Below are 16,553 nucleotides of genomic sequence, written 5' to 3'. Positions count from 1 at the left end.
ATGTCAAAGCTCGTCAATGCAATGAAACAAGTTCACAGGCAAACCGTTTCTATTTATTCTTCACTCACCGTTTATAATGTATATTAATGGTTATTTAATGTGAATATCTTAGCTCATATTCACATTCTAACTAGTGTTGTATCAAAACAATCAAATGTAAAAAAAAATATTCTCTGTCCTATGCTGTCCCAGATCTGGAGATTATAATTCATGCGTTTGTTACCTCCTGTCTCGATTACTGTAAAGTACTACTCTCCGGTCTCCCAAAGTCCAAAACCAAGAGCCCGCAGCTGGTGCAAAATTCTGCACCGAGGCTTTTAACTAAGACAAGAAAGTTTGATCACATTACCCCGATTTTAGCTAAACTGCGTTGGCTCCCAGTCAGCTTTAGGTGTGATTTTAAGGTTCTGTTGGTAGTGTACAAAATCATGCATGGACTTGCTCTCTCATATCTTTCAGATTTCATTTACCCCCTTTGTTCCAGCCGGGGGCCACACGATAGAACAAACACTCTGTCGGGGGCTGGACTAGTATATTAAAGAGAAAGAAAAAGAGATAAAGAAATAAGAGAAAGAGGAAGAGAAAGGGAGAGATGACAGGACAAAGAAAGAGAGAGGGAGAGAGGGTGAGAAACAAAATATAAAAAGTTGTGAGAGGGGGGAAAAGAAAGAGAGAGTTAGAAAGAAATCCAAAGAGAAATAGAAAGACAGAAAGAGAGAAAAGAGAAAAGAAAGCGCGAAGGGTAGGAAGAGAGAAAGAGAAAAGAGAGAAAAGGAAAAAAGGAAGTTAGAGCAAAATCGGTTAGAAAACACAGATAGAGAAAGAGACAAAGAGCAACAAAGGAAGAGAAAAAGAGAGACACAGAGAGTGAAAAAGACGGAGACAGTGGGAGAAAAGGGGTGGAAAATAGAGAGAGAGAGCGAGAGAGAGTAATAAATACAAGTACAGTGTCTTTGTGAGAGGCACCTGGCTTTGGCAACATCAAGTTGACATATTTCAACCTGCAGCTTGTTTTTCTCTTGCGCTTCTCTGAGTTTTGTCTCGCGGGCCGGATTCAATCCCTTAGCGGGCCTGATCTGGCCCGCGGGCCGCCTGTTTGACACCTGTGTTCTAGAGTATTCTACATTGGGGGTTCCGGTGTTGCGGAATGCTTTATCTGCAACTTCAGTGAAACTTTTTAAATCAAGGCTTCAAACACACTTCTATTTTATAGCTTATAAACTACCTACATTTCATGTTGAAAATATCTGTGTATTACTTGTTATTGCAACATCCAATGTAGCCTGGTCATCCTGGAAGAGGGATTACCTCATGTGCTGTCCCTTCTCAAGGTTTCTTCATTTTCCTCATGTTGAGGTTTTTGAGTTTTTCCTTGCCCTCATGTAGGCTTTAGATCAGGGGATGGTGTAATAATAGTCTGTGGTTTGTAATAATATGTGGTTTGTGCAGCCCTTTCAGACTGCTTGTGATTAAGAGCTATAAAAAAACTGTCTTTTAACAGTATTTTAGTATATCCTGCAATTGTAAGTTCTTAAATCCGGGGTAAGTAAAAATTTTAATGGAACGCAGTACAGTGTAATTTTTCTTTGTGCAAAGTTTGAGTCACACATTACAGAACATTAACAGTACAAATGTAATCGAAACCCATGAACCTATACCAGGGGTCAGGAACATGTGGCTCGCAAAGCCAGTTGTGGCTCTTTTCATGAGTATATCTGGCTCCGGAATAAAATTCACTATTTTAACGCACTTAGCCCGAGAGTGCAACACTGCTTTTCTACCACTAGCAGGACTTTGTTAGGCTGGTGTAAGCTGCCAGTCAGTCATGCAGCGTGAGCAAAATAGCCACCAAAATAGCCACTTCGAAGAAAGTCAGAGAAGCGCAGGGAGAAGCCGATCACTAGCAGGTGCTCCCTGGATTTTTATCGCGTCCGGGAATTGACTGAGGCGTTGGAAGGGAAAGCTAACAGCTAGCCTAACAACTCTTAAGCCACTACGTGGTCAATCACCAACGCCAGATCCATGACCAATAAAGTGGACAACTTGGAGCTAATACCTGTGGAGAAAAGCTACATTTGGGACTCTTGTATTTTAATCATTACAAAGACAATGCAGCAGTGGCGGGGACCTAACTGCAGCCTCTCAATCGTTACCTACACTGAAAGGAATAGCCCTCCAATTTCGTTGTCCTTTCGTTTAATGACGATAAGAGAATAACTATTTGATTTATTCAACTGTAATTCTGTTTCAATAGTTGATGTTTTGTTACAGTCTATACTCTCTGTCTCTAAGTACGTCATCTCAAGCTATGTGTGCATGTCACTATGTTTATGTTTTACCCGGGAAAAAAAGTTGCAAAAATTGCATCAAAATTGCAATTTAGGTCTGAAAAATCACAATCAGGTTTGTTTCCAAAATCATGTAGCCCAACCTAGAGGAGCACAAACACAACAACAACACAGCGGTTCAACAGAATGCTACTGAACAATTCATTTTCACTAGTTTGTTATCATGTACTACAAAAGCAAAACTTAGTTTTCATGGCATTAATTCTTACTTGAAGTGTGAGGCTTCTAAATGGCTTGTTAGTTCTTAAGGAATTTTAAACAAAGTAGATAAACTCTCAAAATCCCCCAATTGGCGATACTTGATCATCCTTCATCTATTTTCTGCATGTTAGACAGATGCGGCGGGCCTACATCAGTAGTTGTGTCAAACTTTACAGCGCTAGTGTGTGTGAAGTTAAGGCCGTCCTGAGACACTTCTCTTGATGGAAAAGCTTCAACATGGCAGAAAGAAAGAAGAAATGGGGCCATGGCTCCCGAAGGAGCCCCTTTCTCTTGCCAAAGCTCAGCCTGCCCGTGAATTTAATTAGATTCCGATATCAAGCCTATGCTTCTATTCCTCTTCAACCTGCGTGAAATTGCATGTTACTATCTATTATTTATTCACACTCATTTGCTTATTGTTTCTTTTGGAAGACTTGGCTAAGGTTCTTGCAGCTCTGCTGCCTTGGATATGATGGTCTACTTCAGGGGTAGGGAACCTATGGTTCGCGGGCCATATATAGCTTTTTTCATGAGAACATATGGCTTGGAGATAAAATACAACTTCGGCAATTGCTTGACATACTGTTGCATATGGAGCCATTAACTCACATGCAAAGCAGAGACAATTTAGATTGCTTGAAGGGTTCCTTCCAGTACAAAATTTTTACTACAGGTTTACAGTCGCGGAAGCACTCCGACATACACCGTTTTGGCTGTAAATTGTTAAATAAGACTTTATATGGTAGCTCATTAAGCAATCTATGTTCATTGTTGAGACACTTCATAATAAAAAGCCACATAACAAGTTTTAAACACCCAAAGCTCTAGCAAAGCACCTAGAGCAATTTCATTCGGGGAGCGGTGGGAATGGGTGGAGCTATACCCACAGGGCGCACGGTCCTCCTCTCCCTGCGACGTCTGCACTGAAGGTACATACAGTAAGTTTGTTTCCTTGTTTGCAGCATTTTGTGACATTTTTACAAAAGAACCTACTCGCAATTTGTTTTGAAACCATTATTTAGGATGAAAGTGAGCCTCAAAACTCTTCAGTAACTGTGGGAGGGAGACAAATTGTAAGTGATATATTTTGATGGGACACAGGCTGTGGTAGTATTATTTCAAAGATTTTCTTTTAAAATATATGCTCTCTCTCTCTCTCTCTCTCTCTCTCTCTCTCCCTCTCTCAAAATAAAATTAAAAAAAAACATTTCGGGTTTTATGGCTCTGAGTCAAAAAGGTTCCCCACCCCTGATCTGCTTTGTCTCCCCAACAACCAGAAGTGTTGAGAACAACTTGTTCCTACAGGGCACAATTATCTTTTTTAATAACAAGTACTGTAACTGTTGTTGCAACGTAATGTGTTACTTGCAAGTCCGAGTTTGTTGGCGATAGCAAGCATCTAGCTCTGCCTTTGGTGCGTTTGTTTTTTTTTACTTGATGGCTTTTAGAGTAAAAAGATTTGCGCTTACATAATTTAGGTGTGTCAAGCTGTTTTATCACACATGTGTACAACTCAGACCGCAACATCATTGACGCGCATGCAGACACAAGCAAAAAGAGAGGCGCGGCAACAGTTTAGCCAATCAGAATGCAGAACATAATGCACGATGAATATCACCAATGTAGCGAAACCATGATAAGTAAACTGCAATAAAAGAAGGGATTACTGTACACCATACCTGGAGAAATAGAAAAAAAACACCTCTGGCATTACCCAGAAAGAGAGAAAATAATAATAATAAGACAAAAAACAAAACATATGGAGTGTCCGGGCTGAGTTCGCTTGCACACACTCGAGATTGCACAGGCCAAAAAGGATGAAAGGTTCATGGCTTCCACAGGTTGATGTATTTGTTTTCTTCTTTTTCTCTTATTATGTAACTAAGCAGTTTTATCACTCTCTACGACAATTTGCAATCAGTTAATTTCAGAGTAATGCACTACTTTTGGGTATAAGTAATCTGGGGATAATAAATGAAGTAACTAGTAACTATAACTGATTGCTTTTTTTTTTCCAGTCATGCGCTCAACACTGCCCACCATTGTTACGGCTCACCTCCTCTGCAGATCAACTCGTTTGATGGTCGGCTGGGGGGAGGTATAGATTTTTTTTATCCCCCTCCTCTCCCTATTTGCCCAATGACAGCACGGTAAGGTGCTATGAGGGCTGGGTGCTAATGAGCTGACTCTGCAATGCTGGGGAGATGCTCTATAACGCAGGAGGAGTGAGACGATAGAACGGGCGGAGACTCAGAGGGGCCATTATGACCATGCAGCACGAGGGTTAGAGGGATGAAGGCATTTTGGCTCCGGAAGGCAGACCCATTCACTCGGCTCATCTTTTCAAATGACATCCCCAAATGTCATTCTCAACACCATTCCTTCCTCTTTTATACACCCGGTGTCTTCTAATTGCGATTCCAAAGGCGGAGCGTATTTGCCGGCTCTGCAACACGCAGTATATGACCAATAAAGGAGCTCATAAAAACGCTTAGGGGCAAGTCGATGCACGTCATTCCCCTATGTTTATATGCTTCTTATATTAACCCTTTCTAAATAAACTATATGACCGGAGAAAACTACAAAATAAGCTCTGTAAACACAGGGTTTGTACACCTTTTTCAGGGTGAAATTCAAACACTTTTAAAGGACATTCAAAGCCATTTTTCAAACCGTTAATTCATGCATTTTCTGAGCAGCTTATCTTCAGTGGGGTTGCTGGAGCCCATCCCACCTATCTCCTGGAGGTGGGCAGAGGACACCCTGAACTGGTTCCCAGCCAGTCACAGGGCACACAGAGACAGATAACACCCTCAATCACACCTAGGGACAATTTGAACCGGCCAATTAAACGTTGGAACGTGGGAGGAAAACAGAGTGCCAGGAGGTAACCCACACAGACATGGGGGGAACATGCAAACTCCAAACAGGGAGGCTGCAGCAGATGGACTTGAACTCTAGAACTCCGCACAAACCACCTGAACGTCATGCCGCCTCTGAAGTACCACTTAAAGCAAAAATCCGGGGGCTAATCTAGCAGAGTAATAAATATATTTACAATTTACATATGTAATTTTTAATCTTAAGTGTGCATTTAACAAGATATATGATTTTTAGATCTTGGGTAAATTGTGAATATATTTGTTTTAGAGACTAATCTCTTTATATAGGTGATGGGCAAGAATGACAGTAATATGTAGCTTACAATTTCAGTTGCAGAAAATTCTCCCCATAACAATTTAACACTTGATAAAGCTACCTTAATTTTGTATCCATAATTGAAGCGTTATCCTTACCCTAATACACATTTGTTAGCACCTTGTTTAGTTGTAGCATGCACCCATCATCAGCAGGCAATGACGCTTCATAGGACAATGTCGTAAGAACTAATTCTAGCCACCGTTAACCACGAGGGAGGGAATGCCAAGGAAAAGTGACGGCACCAGAAAGCAGAGATCTGGTAAAACATGGCAACAATTTCAAGCAATGACAAGCACTTCACCCAAAAACCTAGCACATTTCAGTCCTTAAAAACCCAAAATTGAATAACAATTTTTTTTTAAAACCTGTACGTCCTCAGTCTTTTTACGATTACACTCTCCAATCTAACCAGCAACATTGACAACATCCTCATGCGAATTACAACACGTTGGTTTTGTCAAAATGTGTGAATATTCTCCGTATAAAGTAATTACAACAGGTGACACTATTTAGCAGAGGTTTCCTATTGTCACCCAATTCAAAATACCCACAATGCATTTGGAAAAGTAAGCGAAATAAATGTACCGGAGCAGATTACTTTACAATAAGAAAAAAAACTATGTTAATACTTATTTACAAAAAATGCATACATAAAAATGAAATTATACAGTTTAAAAAACGTAGTCATATTAAACCAGCAAAGAAATTACAGGCATTTTAGTCACATGATCCACGAGTGCCAAGTAATTAGCTATGAGTCTCAACCTCTAAAACGAAGAAAAGCCTCAGGTAAATTGATAAATTCAAGCACTTTTAAGGATTTTAAAAGCCAATTTGGCCATTTATCCAATACCAATAAAAAAATCTGGGTTGAATCATGTATTTTGCAGAGTCACAAACATACTTTGATTTACGTACGAGATGTTTAATCTTGCGTGTGCCTTTATCAAGACATATGATTTTTAGATCTTGAGTAAATCACAAAATGTATTTGTTTTTGAGACAAATCTCTCCCCATATACTGTAGATGTTGGATAAAAATGTCAGTGATATGTAGCTTACATTTTCAGTTGCAGGAAGTTCTGCCCATGACAATTTACTACTGGGAATTGCAACCTTAATTGTTAGCATAATAAATATCTGCAATTGATGTAATAATACTTGCACTACTACACTTTTCAGAGCCCTGTTTGAATGTAGTATGTAACGGTCATCTTGGACGCGATTCGTAAAGAGTTATGACGCTAATGACAATGCCGTACAAACTAATACCAGCTGCAGTTAATGCAAGGGCCAAGCAAAGGCACCAGAGAAGTTTCGGGTCATTTTAAACAGAGTTGTTGAGAAACATTGCAACCATTTACAAGCATTCAACCCAAAATGCAGGCACTAATCAATCCTTGAAAACACCCTATTAACATTCAAGCAGTCACTGTTGCCATGGCGCCCAATTGGCCTCGCCCGGGTGACACCAGCTGCGGCTCGTTGACAGATTGGCTCTCCGTCTATTTAAGCTCAGCTCTCTCACTCTTCCTTTGTCAGTCCATCAACGAACCTCTGCCCCGCAAGACGTGGGTTTTGACTCAGTCCCGTTTCCTGTTGGTATTTCATGTCCGGTATGTTTCGTTCCTGTCTATTTTGTCCTGTTTAATTTCGATATCCTGTTATGATATCAATAGTGTCTGTCCCGTTGTTTATTATTGGTTTCCAGTTTCGTTCCCGTCTAGTTTGTCCTGTTTAATTTCGATTTCCTGTTTTTATGTCAATCCTCTCTCTCCCGTCCTGTCCGGTATCGAACCCCATCCGTCTGATAGCTGCTCGGGCAATTGGTATCGATCTCGTCGGCCTCTGGCTTCCTGTCATTCCACGCCAGACTGCTGCCTAACGTGCATGACTCCCCATTTCCCGTAAAATAAAAGGCTTGTGTAAGAAACGTCACGCATTTGGGTCCTGATCCAGTTCCGGTTCCTGACAGTACGGACTGGGACAGACAGGACTCGGTTCAAATAGTGACAGGAAGCCAATCAGAACCCACGGCGGTTGGCGCCAAATGAGCGGGCACAGATGAGTCACATCAGTAATCATGACACAAGCATCTTCAAGGATTTCAAACACCCTTACGAACCCTGTGCTTACGTATAAAACGCAAAAGTGCTGTTTTAGCATTTATCTAGCAATATTATGTGATCACTAGAAAAAAAGGTACTTTGTCCCCATCAGTGCCCAGATCAAACATACACTCTTGATAATGAGCAACACTAAATTTTAATGCAAGTGGGGAAATACCTAAGAAAATGCTGAATTAATTAATTGTGTTGTTTCTTCGGTAGATACACTTGTTTACACAAATTTTGTTTTTTTATCCTATATAGCAAGTCTTGCTGTGAGTAAATAGGTGCCGTGATATGTTTGCAGTATTGTGTAGGGTTACTTTAACTGCATTACTTTGAATAACTTTTGGATTACTCCAATACCAAACATGCTAATAAAAGACAAAAGAAACTAAATATGAATAAAATGTGCAGGCTTGGGGAGTAACGGAATACATGGAACGGCAAAAATGATGTTGGCAAGCTGTTTGGATTTATTTTCATTTTGTTTCTGTCGCATTTCATGTTAGTTTTGCCGGAGATCAAAGTGAGAGAAAGCTTACCACGTGTTGTGAGTCATAATTTTATTCATATTTAGTTTATTTTGCCTTTTATTGGCATATTTGGTATTGGAGTAATCCAAAAGTAATTAAAAGTAATCCAATTAAAGTAACCCTACCCAACCCTGTATGTTTCTGAGGTTTATAATGGCTAAATAAGAGGAAACACAATCTTTAACCACAGGGAGCAATTGGTTGGGGTTGACGGGTATGGAAAGTCAACATTTAAGGTCGTTTTCCCCTAAATTATTTTGGGGAAATTGTAATCGCCCGCATGTAAACTTAAATCCTTGCCACCTGCCGAGAAACGTTTTTCATGTCTTTCACTTGACCGCGTTTGTGCATGCGCGTACTCACACGCGTGGGTGACCGAGAAGCTGTTGGACGACTCCAGGTTGTCCACGTTGTAGTTGAGATGGAAAGGTTTTTCGGTGGCGTTTTGGTTGGTGTTATAGAGTTGCACCGCGAACCTGAAGGCGCTGTGCTCCTGCACCGTGGAGCGCATGAAGAGCCCTCCTGCAATGGTCAGAATTCGCGATCACAACCACGCGCATCACTTTCAGCTATTCATTACCACGCAATCGCACATTTATAACTCCTTATTGCGTAATCCGAATCTTTTACTCGTTTCCTTTGCGTGATTTATCTCGCTCCAAACCATTCACGAAAAAGACCTGCAGTGTTTTTTTTTTCAAAGCACTTTACTTATCAGCATCCCCACCCGGAATTTAGTGCTTAATAAAAAAATATAATAAAGCGCTGCAAATTACTTACCGATATTAATCTGATTAGGAAATCCCGCGGACGATGCGTCGAAAAGCCACAGGAGCAAAAGCACTAAAATGTGTGCCATTGTTTGCAACCTAAGAGCTCTCTGCTCAACTCCTTAGGAAGAAGCTAAGCAAATGCATATGTTCGGGAAAATCCAGTGGACGGATGATGGTCGCTCACAGTGCACCAATAAGGTTCATTGAAGTGCACTGGAGAGAAAGCGCGATAGAGAGAGTAAGAGAGAAAGGGAGGAGGGCGTGGAGGGGATTTGATTGGACCGATGTTGGTCAAACTTGATGTGAAATTACATTAAAAGGCAGCAAACTGCTACTTTATGATATCCTGGAATAACCCCCGCACTTGGTTAGACGGCCATTCAATCGGAAGCTGCGGGATCTCTGGTGGCGGCACACTTGCGTGACCATTGCAGCTGCATGCTGCAGTAACGTGCTCCTTCACATACAGCGGTACCTCTTCATACGAGCTTTATTCGTTCCACAATCGCGCTCTTAGCCCGAACTGCTCGTGTAACGAAATCATTCATACCTGCCAACTTCCACGGCTCCACGCCCTTACAAAATGTTGTATTTTCCCTTACAAAATACAAAATAATCTTACACCACTTTTTTTTCCAAACGTGTTTATTTATGTAGTTTAACATGTTATGTTGTACATGTGTTTTATTATATCATATACAGGGTTGGGTAGGGTTACTTTAAATTGATTACTTTCAATTACTCCAATACCAAATATGCTAAAAAAAGACAAAATTAAATATGAACAAAAATATGACTCACAACACGTGGTAAGCTTACTCTCCTGGCTTTGATCTCTTTGATCTCCGGCAAAACTAACATAAAATGTGACAGAAACAAAATGAAAATAAATTCAAACAGCTTGCCAACATCATTTTTGCCGTTCCACGTGTTCCATTAATCCCCAAACCTGCACAAAATTGAGTAATTTTATTCATATTTAGTTTATTTGGTCTTTTATTAGCATATTTGGTATTGGAGTAATCCAAAAGTAATTGAAAGTAATCAAGTTAAAGTAACCCTACCAACCCAGATCATGCATATTGTTAATTAACATTTCGTTGTGAGATACTGAGTTGCTCGACATGAATGAGGTTTATTGTAAAAAAGGTTCAAAAATTAAGTAGCTTGGATGTTCACCGTAGAAGGAAAAAATACATGCAAATATAATTAAGTAGAATAATACATTTTCTTATTTAAATGATTAATTCATGTTCTGCATCAAATTATTGTCGGTAATGTACTGATTAAAGAGATAACCACAAACGTGTATTTTTTCATTTTCTCCTTCTATACTACCTTGTTTTCTTAATTTCTTTATACAACATAATAATTTGTAATATAATGCATCAAAGCAAGTGAGCCGTTTGAGAGCCGGCTCTCTTTAATGAGTTGAGCCGAAAAAGCCGGTTCTCTAAAAAGAGACGGACTTCCTTTCACCACATAACTACCACATGATATCCGAGGCAGCAGACGCATGCGCACAGTGGCATCAAACCGCTCGCTTCGTGTGCCCGCTCTTTTGGTGCTAACTGCCTCGGACTCTGATTGGCTCCCTGTCCTTGTTTGAACCCACTCCTTTCTGTCACCTGTTGTCAGTCCGTCTGTGATCCTCAGTTTACTCTAGGCAAGCTTGTTCGACCCCGGCTCCCTCCTGTTTTTGCTCCCGTCTGTTTCTCCGGCTTCGACCCGTTACTTGATCCTGACGTCTACTCTCCTCTCCCGTTTTTTGCTCTCCTGTCCCGGCTACTGACCCGTTTTTTTCCGTTCCCGACGCCGCCATCGCTTGCCACGGAAGTCCCACTTCCGCGTTCAGAGCGACCTGCTTCCCGCACCCAGCGATCACCGGATCGTGGGTGCAACCCTTTCCTTTCTTCCAATAAAACTGAGAGAAATTCAACGTAAGTGGGTCCTGTCTTCGTTCTGGTCCAAACAACGTCGCGGTTCAACTCGGAGGCAAAATAACCTGCACTGGTCAACACACTGAAGAAACCCAGCTTTCGTTTCTGATAGTTTGCTGAAAAAAGGTTAGTAATGATACATTTAAGTTTTAGAATCCCAGCAAACTCTCGTAATGAAAGAAAAAGAAGAGAGTTGTGATTAATCCAATAAAACACTCATCAAAAATGCTCGGGTTTGCAGCCGACACTTCCTTTCAGGTAAGAGAAATGAAATGTTTATTATTGATGGTCTCAAGTCTGTATTAATTGTTAGCATTGCCATAATAAATGGACCTTGTTATTTTCTTAGCTTCAGCTAACTGTTAGCGTGTAGCCTAATCAAGAGATGCTTTGTCCTAAATAAAAACAATAAAGAAATGGAAATCAAATGTATCAAATAAATTACTTGGATTGTGTGCCCAACGATTGTTAGCCATTCGTGCCTGCTTTTCTTTTCAACCCAACGCTGTGTTTAAGGTTACTGTTGACATTTAGGTTACACGCAAACAGTTAGCTTCGGCTAAGAAAAGGGACTCTCCTTGCAGCTGGAGCAGGGTGATTTTCCCGTTGGGTCTTTTCATGTTCAAGTCGATATGTTGTGATATTGTGGTGGGCCCAAACGCAGTAAAGCATTGTGCTAAAAATTCATCAAAGTACAGACTCTGCCCGACCTACGAACGAGTTAGTAGATCGTCCGTAAGTTGAATGTGTTCGTAAGTTGCTTCAGTGCTAATATTTTGTATGTTTAAGGTTTAGGAGCATGTTTAAGGCTTATATAAGTAACCTGTATTGTTTTGTACAAAAAAATATGAACATTTCATAAAGTAACATGCTCTATAAAAGATAAATAAAGTGAGGTTTTACTTACTTTTGGGACTTGCGCTTCCTCCTCCATGGTAAAAACTGGCCAAAAAAAAGCCTTCCGTGTATTGATTACCGATGGGAATCCCCTGTGCCCTCTTCTTTGACGCCAACTGCCTCGGACCCTTATTGGCTCTCCGTCCCTATTAAAACCCACTCCTATCTGTCCCCTTTTGTCAGTCCGTCTGCGAACCTCAGTTTACATTAGGCAAGCTTTTCACGACCCTGACTCCCACCTGTTTTTTGCTCCCGTCTGTCCCCCGGCTTCGACCCGTTTTTGATCCTGACCACGTCTACTCTCCTGTCCCAGCTTTCGCCCTCTTTAGTCCTCAACCACGTCTACTCTCCTTTCCCGGGCACTGACCCGTTTCTCTGTTCCCGACACCGCCATCGCTCGCCAAGGAAGATCCAATATCCGCGTTATGAGCGACCTACTTCCCACGTCCAGCAATCCCCGGATCGTGGGCGCAACTCTTTCCCTTTCTTCGAATAAAACTTGTGAGAAACGTACCACAAGAGTGTCCCGTCTCCGTTCTAGTCCCGACATTCCGACCATTTCCTCAAACACATCAAGCTTTCTTTTTCCACTTTCGTTTTAAAAGAAATGGCTCGCCCCTTTAATTTTTACATCAACCGTTTTGAATGGATGCACAAGATATTAAACAATAAAAACGTAAAAGTGCACTTTATGATTACACACGAACCAGGAAGTAGAAGCCGGATTTCTTCTTCAGTGTGGATGCTGGGTGACCTCTCACAGCACCACCACACGCCAGTACCGGCGGAAAGAAGCACTACAGTATTGTCCACTACTCAGAAAAAGGTGCACACAACACAAAATCTAACTAACAGCAATGTCGGGATATTTTTCGACATCCCGAAAATAATGATCGCATCTGCCGGAATCCGCAAGTCAAATGTTCGTACGTCGGAGAGTGTCTAACAAACAAATGCTCAATGAATAGCTGAACTATCCAACCCAAAAAACCAAAACCTTACAAATAAGTATGTAAATTAGAAAACAGTGATGTTGAAAGTGAAAAATAAAGATGGAAAATGAAAATGACCTGACAACAGGTGCTGTCCAAAATGTCCCTATAAAGAGCCAGGCTAGTTAGGGACAGGTGTGAGGTGATCGGACACACTTGTCCAAAATACTAACCGATCAGGCTCCCCCTAGTGGACTGAGACAGACCACACCCTAACAATTTCGTTAATAAGGGGAGCAATTAGCAGAGAAATTGTCAGGAAGCGGACCGGGAAGCAGGAAGTCGGAACTCATATGCGTAGACGATCTTTCACTTTAATTAGGAAAAAAAAAGTTGTCCAACACTCAAACGGACCAAAAACAAAACAGGTTCAAAGGCAATCAAAATTACAAACTAGGCACTACTCTGGTCAAACAGGCTCCCAAAAGGAGCGTTTAAGTACTCCAAAAGCAATCAGTCCAATGCGTCTCAGCTGGTGTCAAGGGGCGGGGCCAGCTGGGCGCCACGACAATCGTGCAGGACATGACAGAAAGACATTTATGAGATCAATAGACACGTCGTTGATGACACATAAGTACTTGCTGTACACTTACAATTTTAGTTTTTGTCACTTTAAATAATAGGACGCATATTTTTGCTACCACAACATGTTTTTGCTCATAGTTTGCACGCTCAAAGTTGAATGTGCTGAAGCTGGTGGTGAATAGTCTCTTAAAGTAGCCTTTTGGACTGTTTGTGAACTGGATTTCTTTTTTAAGGATGTATATGTTTGTAAAAAAAATAACCTGTTTCCAAAATTCTCATGTTTAGAGGTGTTCGTATAAAGAGGTACCACAGTACATTAAAAGGCAGCAAGCTGCTACTTTACGACAGCCTGGAATAAACCCCACACTTGGGCATATTAGACCACCAATCAATAGGAAGCAGCACAATCTGTGCTGGCAAATAGCTGGCTGTAGGCCTGCGTGACCATTGCAGCTGCAAGCTGCCGTTATGTTTTTTTTTCTCCTTCACATATTTATTTATTTACACTGAAGGCAGAATGATGTAGTTGAATCACTCAGTGTCCAGTATACTGTGGCATTTTGATGATATAAAATCAATGGCGGGGCGCCATCTGCTCGGCAGGTTAAACCCATCCATTCATATTCTATAGAGCTTCTTCTCATTTGGGTCATGGTTGAGCTAGAGAAGATTCGATCCGACTATGGGAAAGAAGCAGTTTACATTGTGAACAAATCGCTTGGGTTCCGTGAGACATTTGAAAATAAGGCCCAAAAGTCTCCCTCTAGATCACAGGTGTCAAAAAGGCGGCCCGCGGGCCGGATCAGGTCCACCGATGCTTTAAATCCGGCCGCAAGACAACAGAGAGAGAAGCGCAAGAGGAAAATCAGCTGTCGTTTTAAATCTTTCCACCGGATGTCACCAAAGCCAGTTAACACTTGCAAAACAATTGTGGTAGTATTTCTCCATTTCTCTCCGACTCACTTCTTTTGTATTTATTTCTCTCCCTTTTTCTTTCTCCTGTTCACTCTCTCTTTCTCTCTCTTTTCCCTATTTCTCTCTCACTCTCTCTTTTTTTCTCTGTCTTGCTCTCTTTCTATTTTATCTCTCTAATTGGCACTTTGATTCGCTTTCTTTCCATTTTTCTCTTTCTTTCTCACCCTCTTTCTTTCCCTTTTTTGAGCTCTCTCTCTCTTTCTCTCTCACCTCACTTTGTCTCTTTTTCTCCTGCTGACTCTTTTTCTTTCTGTTGTTTCACTTCTCTTATTCCTTTTATTTTTCTCTATTTTCACTCTCTTTTTCTCTCTATATTCATTTCCCCCTTCTCCATTCATATCTCTATTCTGCTCTCTCTTTTTCTCACTGTTACTCTCCCTATCTGTTTATCGCTCTCTCTTTCCGTCCTTCTTTTTCTGTCTTTTTCCTCCCCTCTATTTCTCTTACACCTATTAGTCCGGCCCCCGTGAGATTTTTTTATAGCATTTGTGGCCCCCAGCTAAAACGAGTTTGACACCCCTGCTCTAGATCATGGGTCGGGAACGTATGGGTCATGAGCCAGATTTGGCTCTTTTCATGAGTACATCTCGCTCAGAGATAAACTAAAGACGATACTAATCTTTTCTGTGACCTTCCAATTTGAGTGTATGCAAACCCAAAGTTACACGGTATACCAATTGTTTACTCCATAATCTATAGAGAAAAGTTTCAACTACATTTTACACTTTCGCTGTTACACCAACAGACCCCGTTTTGGTTGTACTTGTCAAAGGAATCCTTTATGCGAAAGCTCATTTAACAGTATATATAATGACCATGGAGACACTCATGATGAAAACCCACAGAACAAACTAAACAACTGAAAATGCCAGCCAAGCACCCAGAGCAAATTGATTTGTCAATCGATTGGGTGGATCCCTGCACTCATAGCGCACACCCCTGAACATATTCGTATCCTTCCTGTTTACAGTCGTTTGTGACATTTTTTATAGAAGTTCTCTCCTTGCACCTCATTTTGAAACGATTACTTACGACAAATGGCGGTCCAAATGAGCCTCAATGACCTTAAGTAACTGCAAAGGAAAGACAAAATGTAACTGGTAATTTTTTTAAATATGAGACACGGGCTCTGGAATCATTCTTATTAAATATACCTCAAAGTCCCACAGTGAAATAAAAATGCTGAAGAATTAGCTTTTGTCTGGAGAGCAAGTCTGGTATTTTGTTGGGTTTATTCGACCCATCCTTCAGTGTTGTTTTGAAGATACCACTCCGACAAAAAATGTGTTTTACACTTGAGGGTATTTTTTTGAAAAATTAGTACCCCGAAAAACTGGCTCATTTTATATAAAATAGTCAGGTCATTTTGTGTAGAACCACAGAAACAAAACAAAAATGCATCAATTTGAGTATTGTCTTGGGGTTGTCACATTTTTGGAGTTGAAGTTTTTTTTTTTAATGATATTACAATACTCATTAGAAATAATTATCTTCATTCAAAATGCAGGAACAAATACTCAACCCAACATGCAATGCTCTTGTATGTTCTGGTCGAGGCAACAGCATCTCCAATACCAAAGGCAGCAATTGTGGTCTGAGTAGCGGGCGAGGGGCAGTGATCCTGCAGGCGGCAATGGTTGCAGTTCAAATATTTAGACGACAGTAATCGTAATCTAGGAGCCCGAGCGAGGGGCCAAATACTGTACAGGAAAAGTCTGTGAGGCTTGGGACATGACAAATGAGGCAACAAACTAGCACCGAGCTAAGAAAATGGAGTGTTTAAATGGTGAAGAAGGAGAGTTGTGATTGGGGGGTAATCAGGACAAGTGGCACCAGGTGTGGGGTAAAAATTATAGCCAGGAAGTGAGAGACCAAATAAGGTAAGGGCAAGCAAGAGTGAGAGCGAGCATGAAGAGAAAACAAACCAGAGAGCAGAATTATGATGTGTGTCTTCCCAACACTTAAATTGTCTCTTTTTATTTAATGTGATCGTATTCCTCTATTTTTGTAGCATTCAAAACAAACCCATGAAGCCACACAACTCAAAGTGAAAACCT

The 16,553-nt window shown here is 40.9% G+C and overlaps 1 protein-coding gene across 3 annotated transcripts in view; it reads right to left on the bottom strand.

Annotated features, from left to right (window-relative positions):
- The window catches only part of LOC148359969 (glutamate receptor 3), a 205,040-nt gene extending 195,684 nt beyond the window's left edge, over nt 1-9,356 (bottom strand). For all 3 annotated transcript variants that reach the window (XR_015851267.1, XM_088343424.1, XM_088343426.1), the window contains exons 1-2: nt 9,175-9,356; nt 8,758-8,916 (exon numbers count right to left, since the gene is read on the bottom strand). Coding sequence is in view for 2 of the 3 variants with exons in the window: in XM_088343424.1 (XP_088199550.1) it covers nt 8,758-8,916; nt 9,175-9,253 (238 nt within the window). In the remaining variant the exon portion in view is untranslated. The remainder of the gene's footprint in view (nt 1-8,757; nt 8,917-9,174) is intronic.
- Between the last annotated feature and the right edge of the window lie 7,197 nt (nt 9,357-16,553).

Source organism: Urocampus carinirostris, chromosome 9 (assembly GCF_059441175.1).
Source record: "Urocampus carinirostris isolate Australia breed hairy pipefish chromosome 9, RoL_Ucar_1.0, whole genome shotgun sequence".
Taxonomy (NCBI): domain Eukaryota; kingdom Metazoa; phylum Chordata; class Actinopteri; order Syngnathiformes; family Syngnathidae; genus Urocampus; species Urocampus carinirostris.
This window is presented reverse-complemented; position numbering and strand designations above follow the sequence as displayed.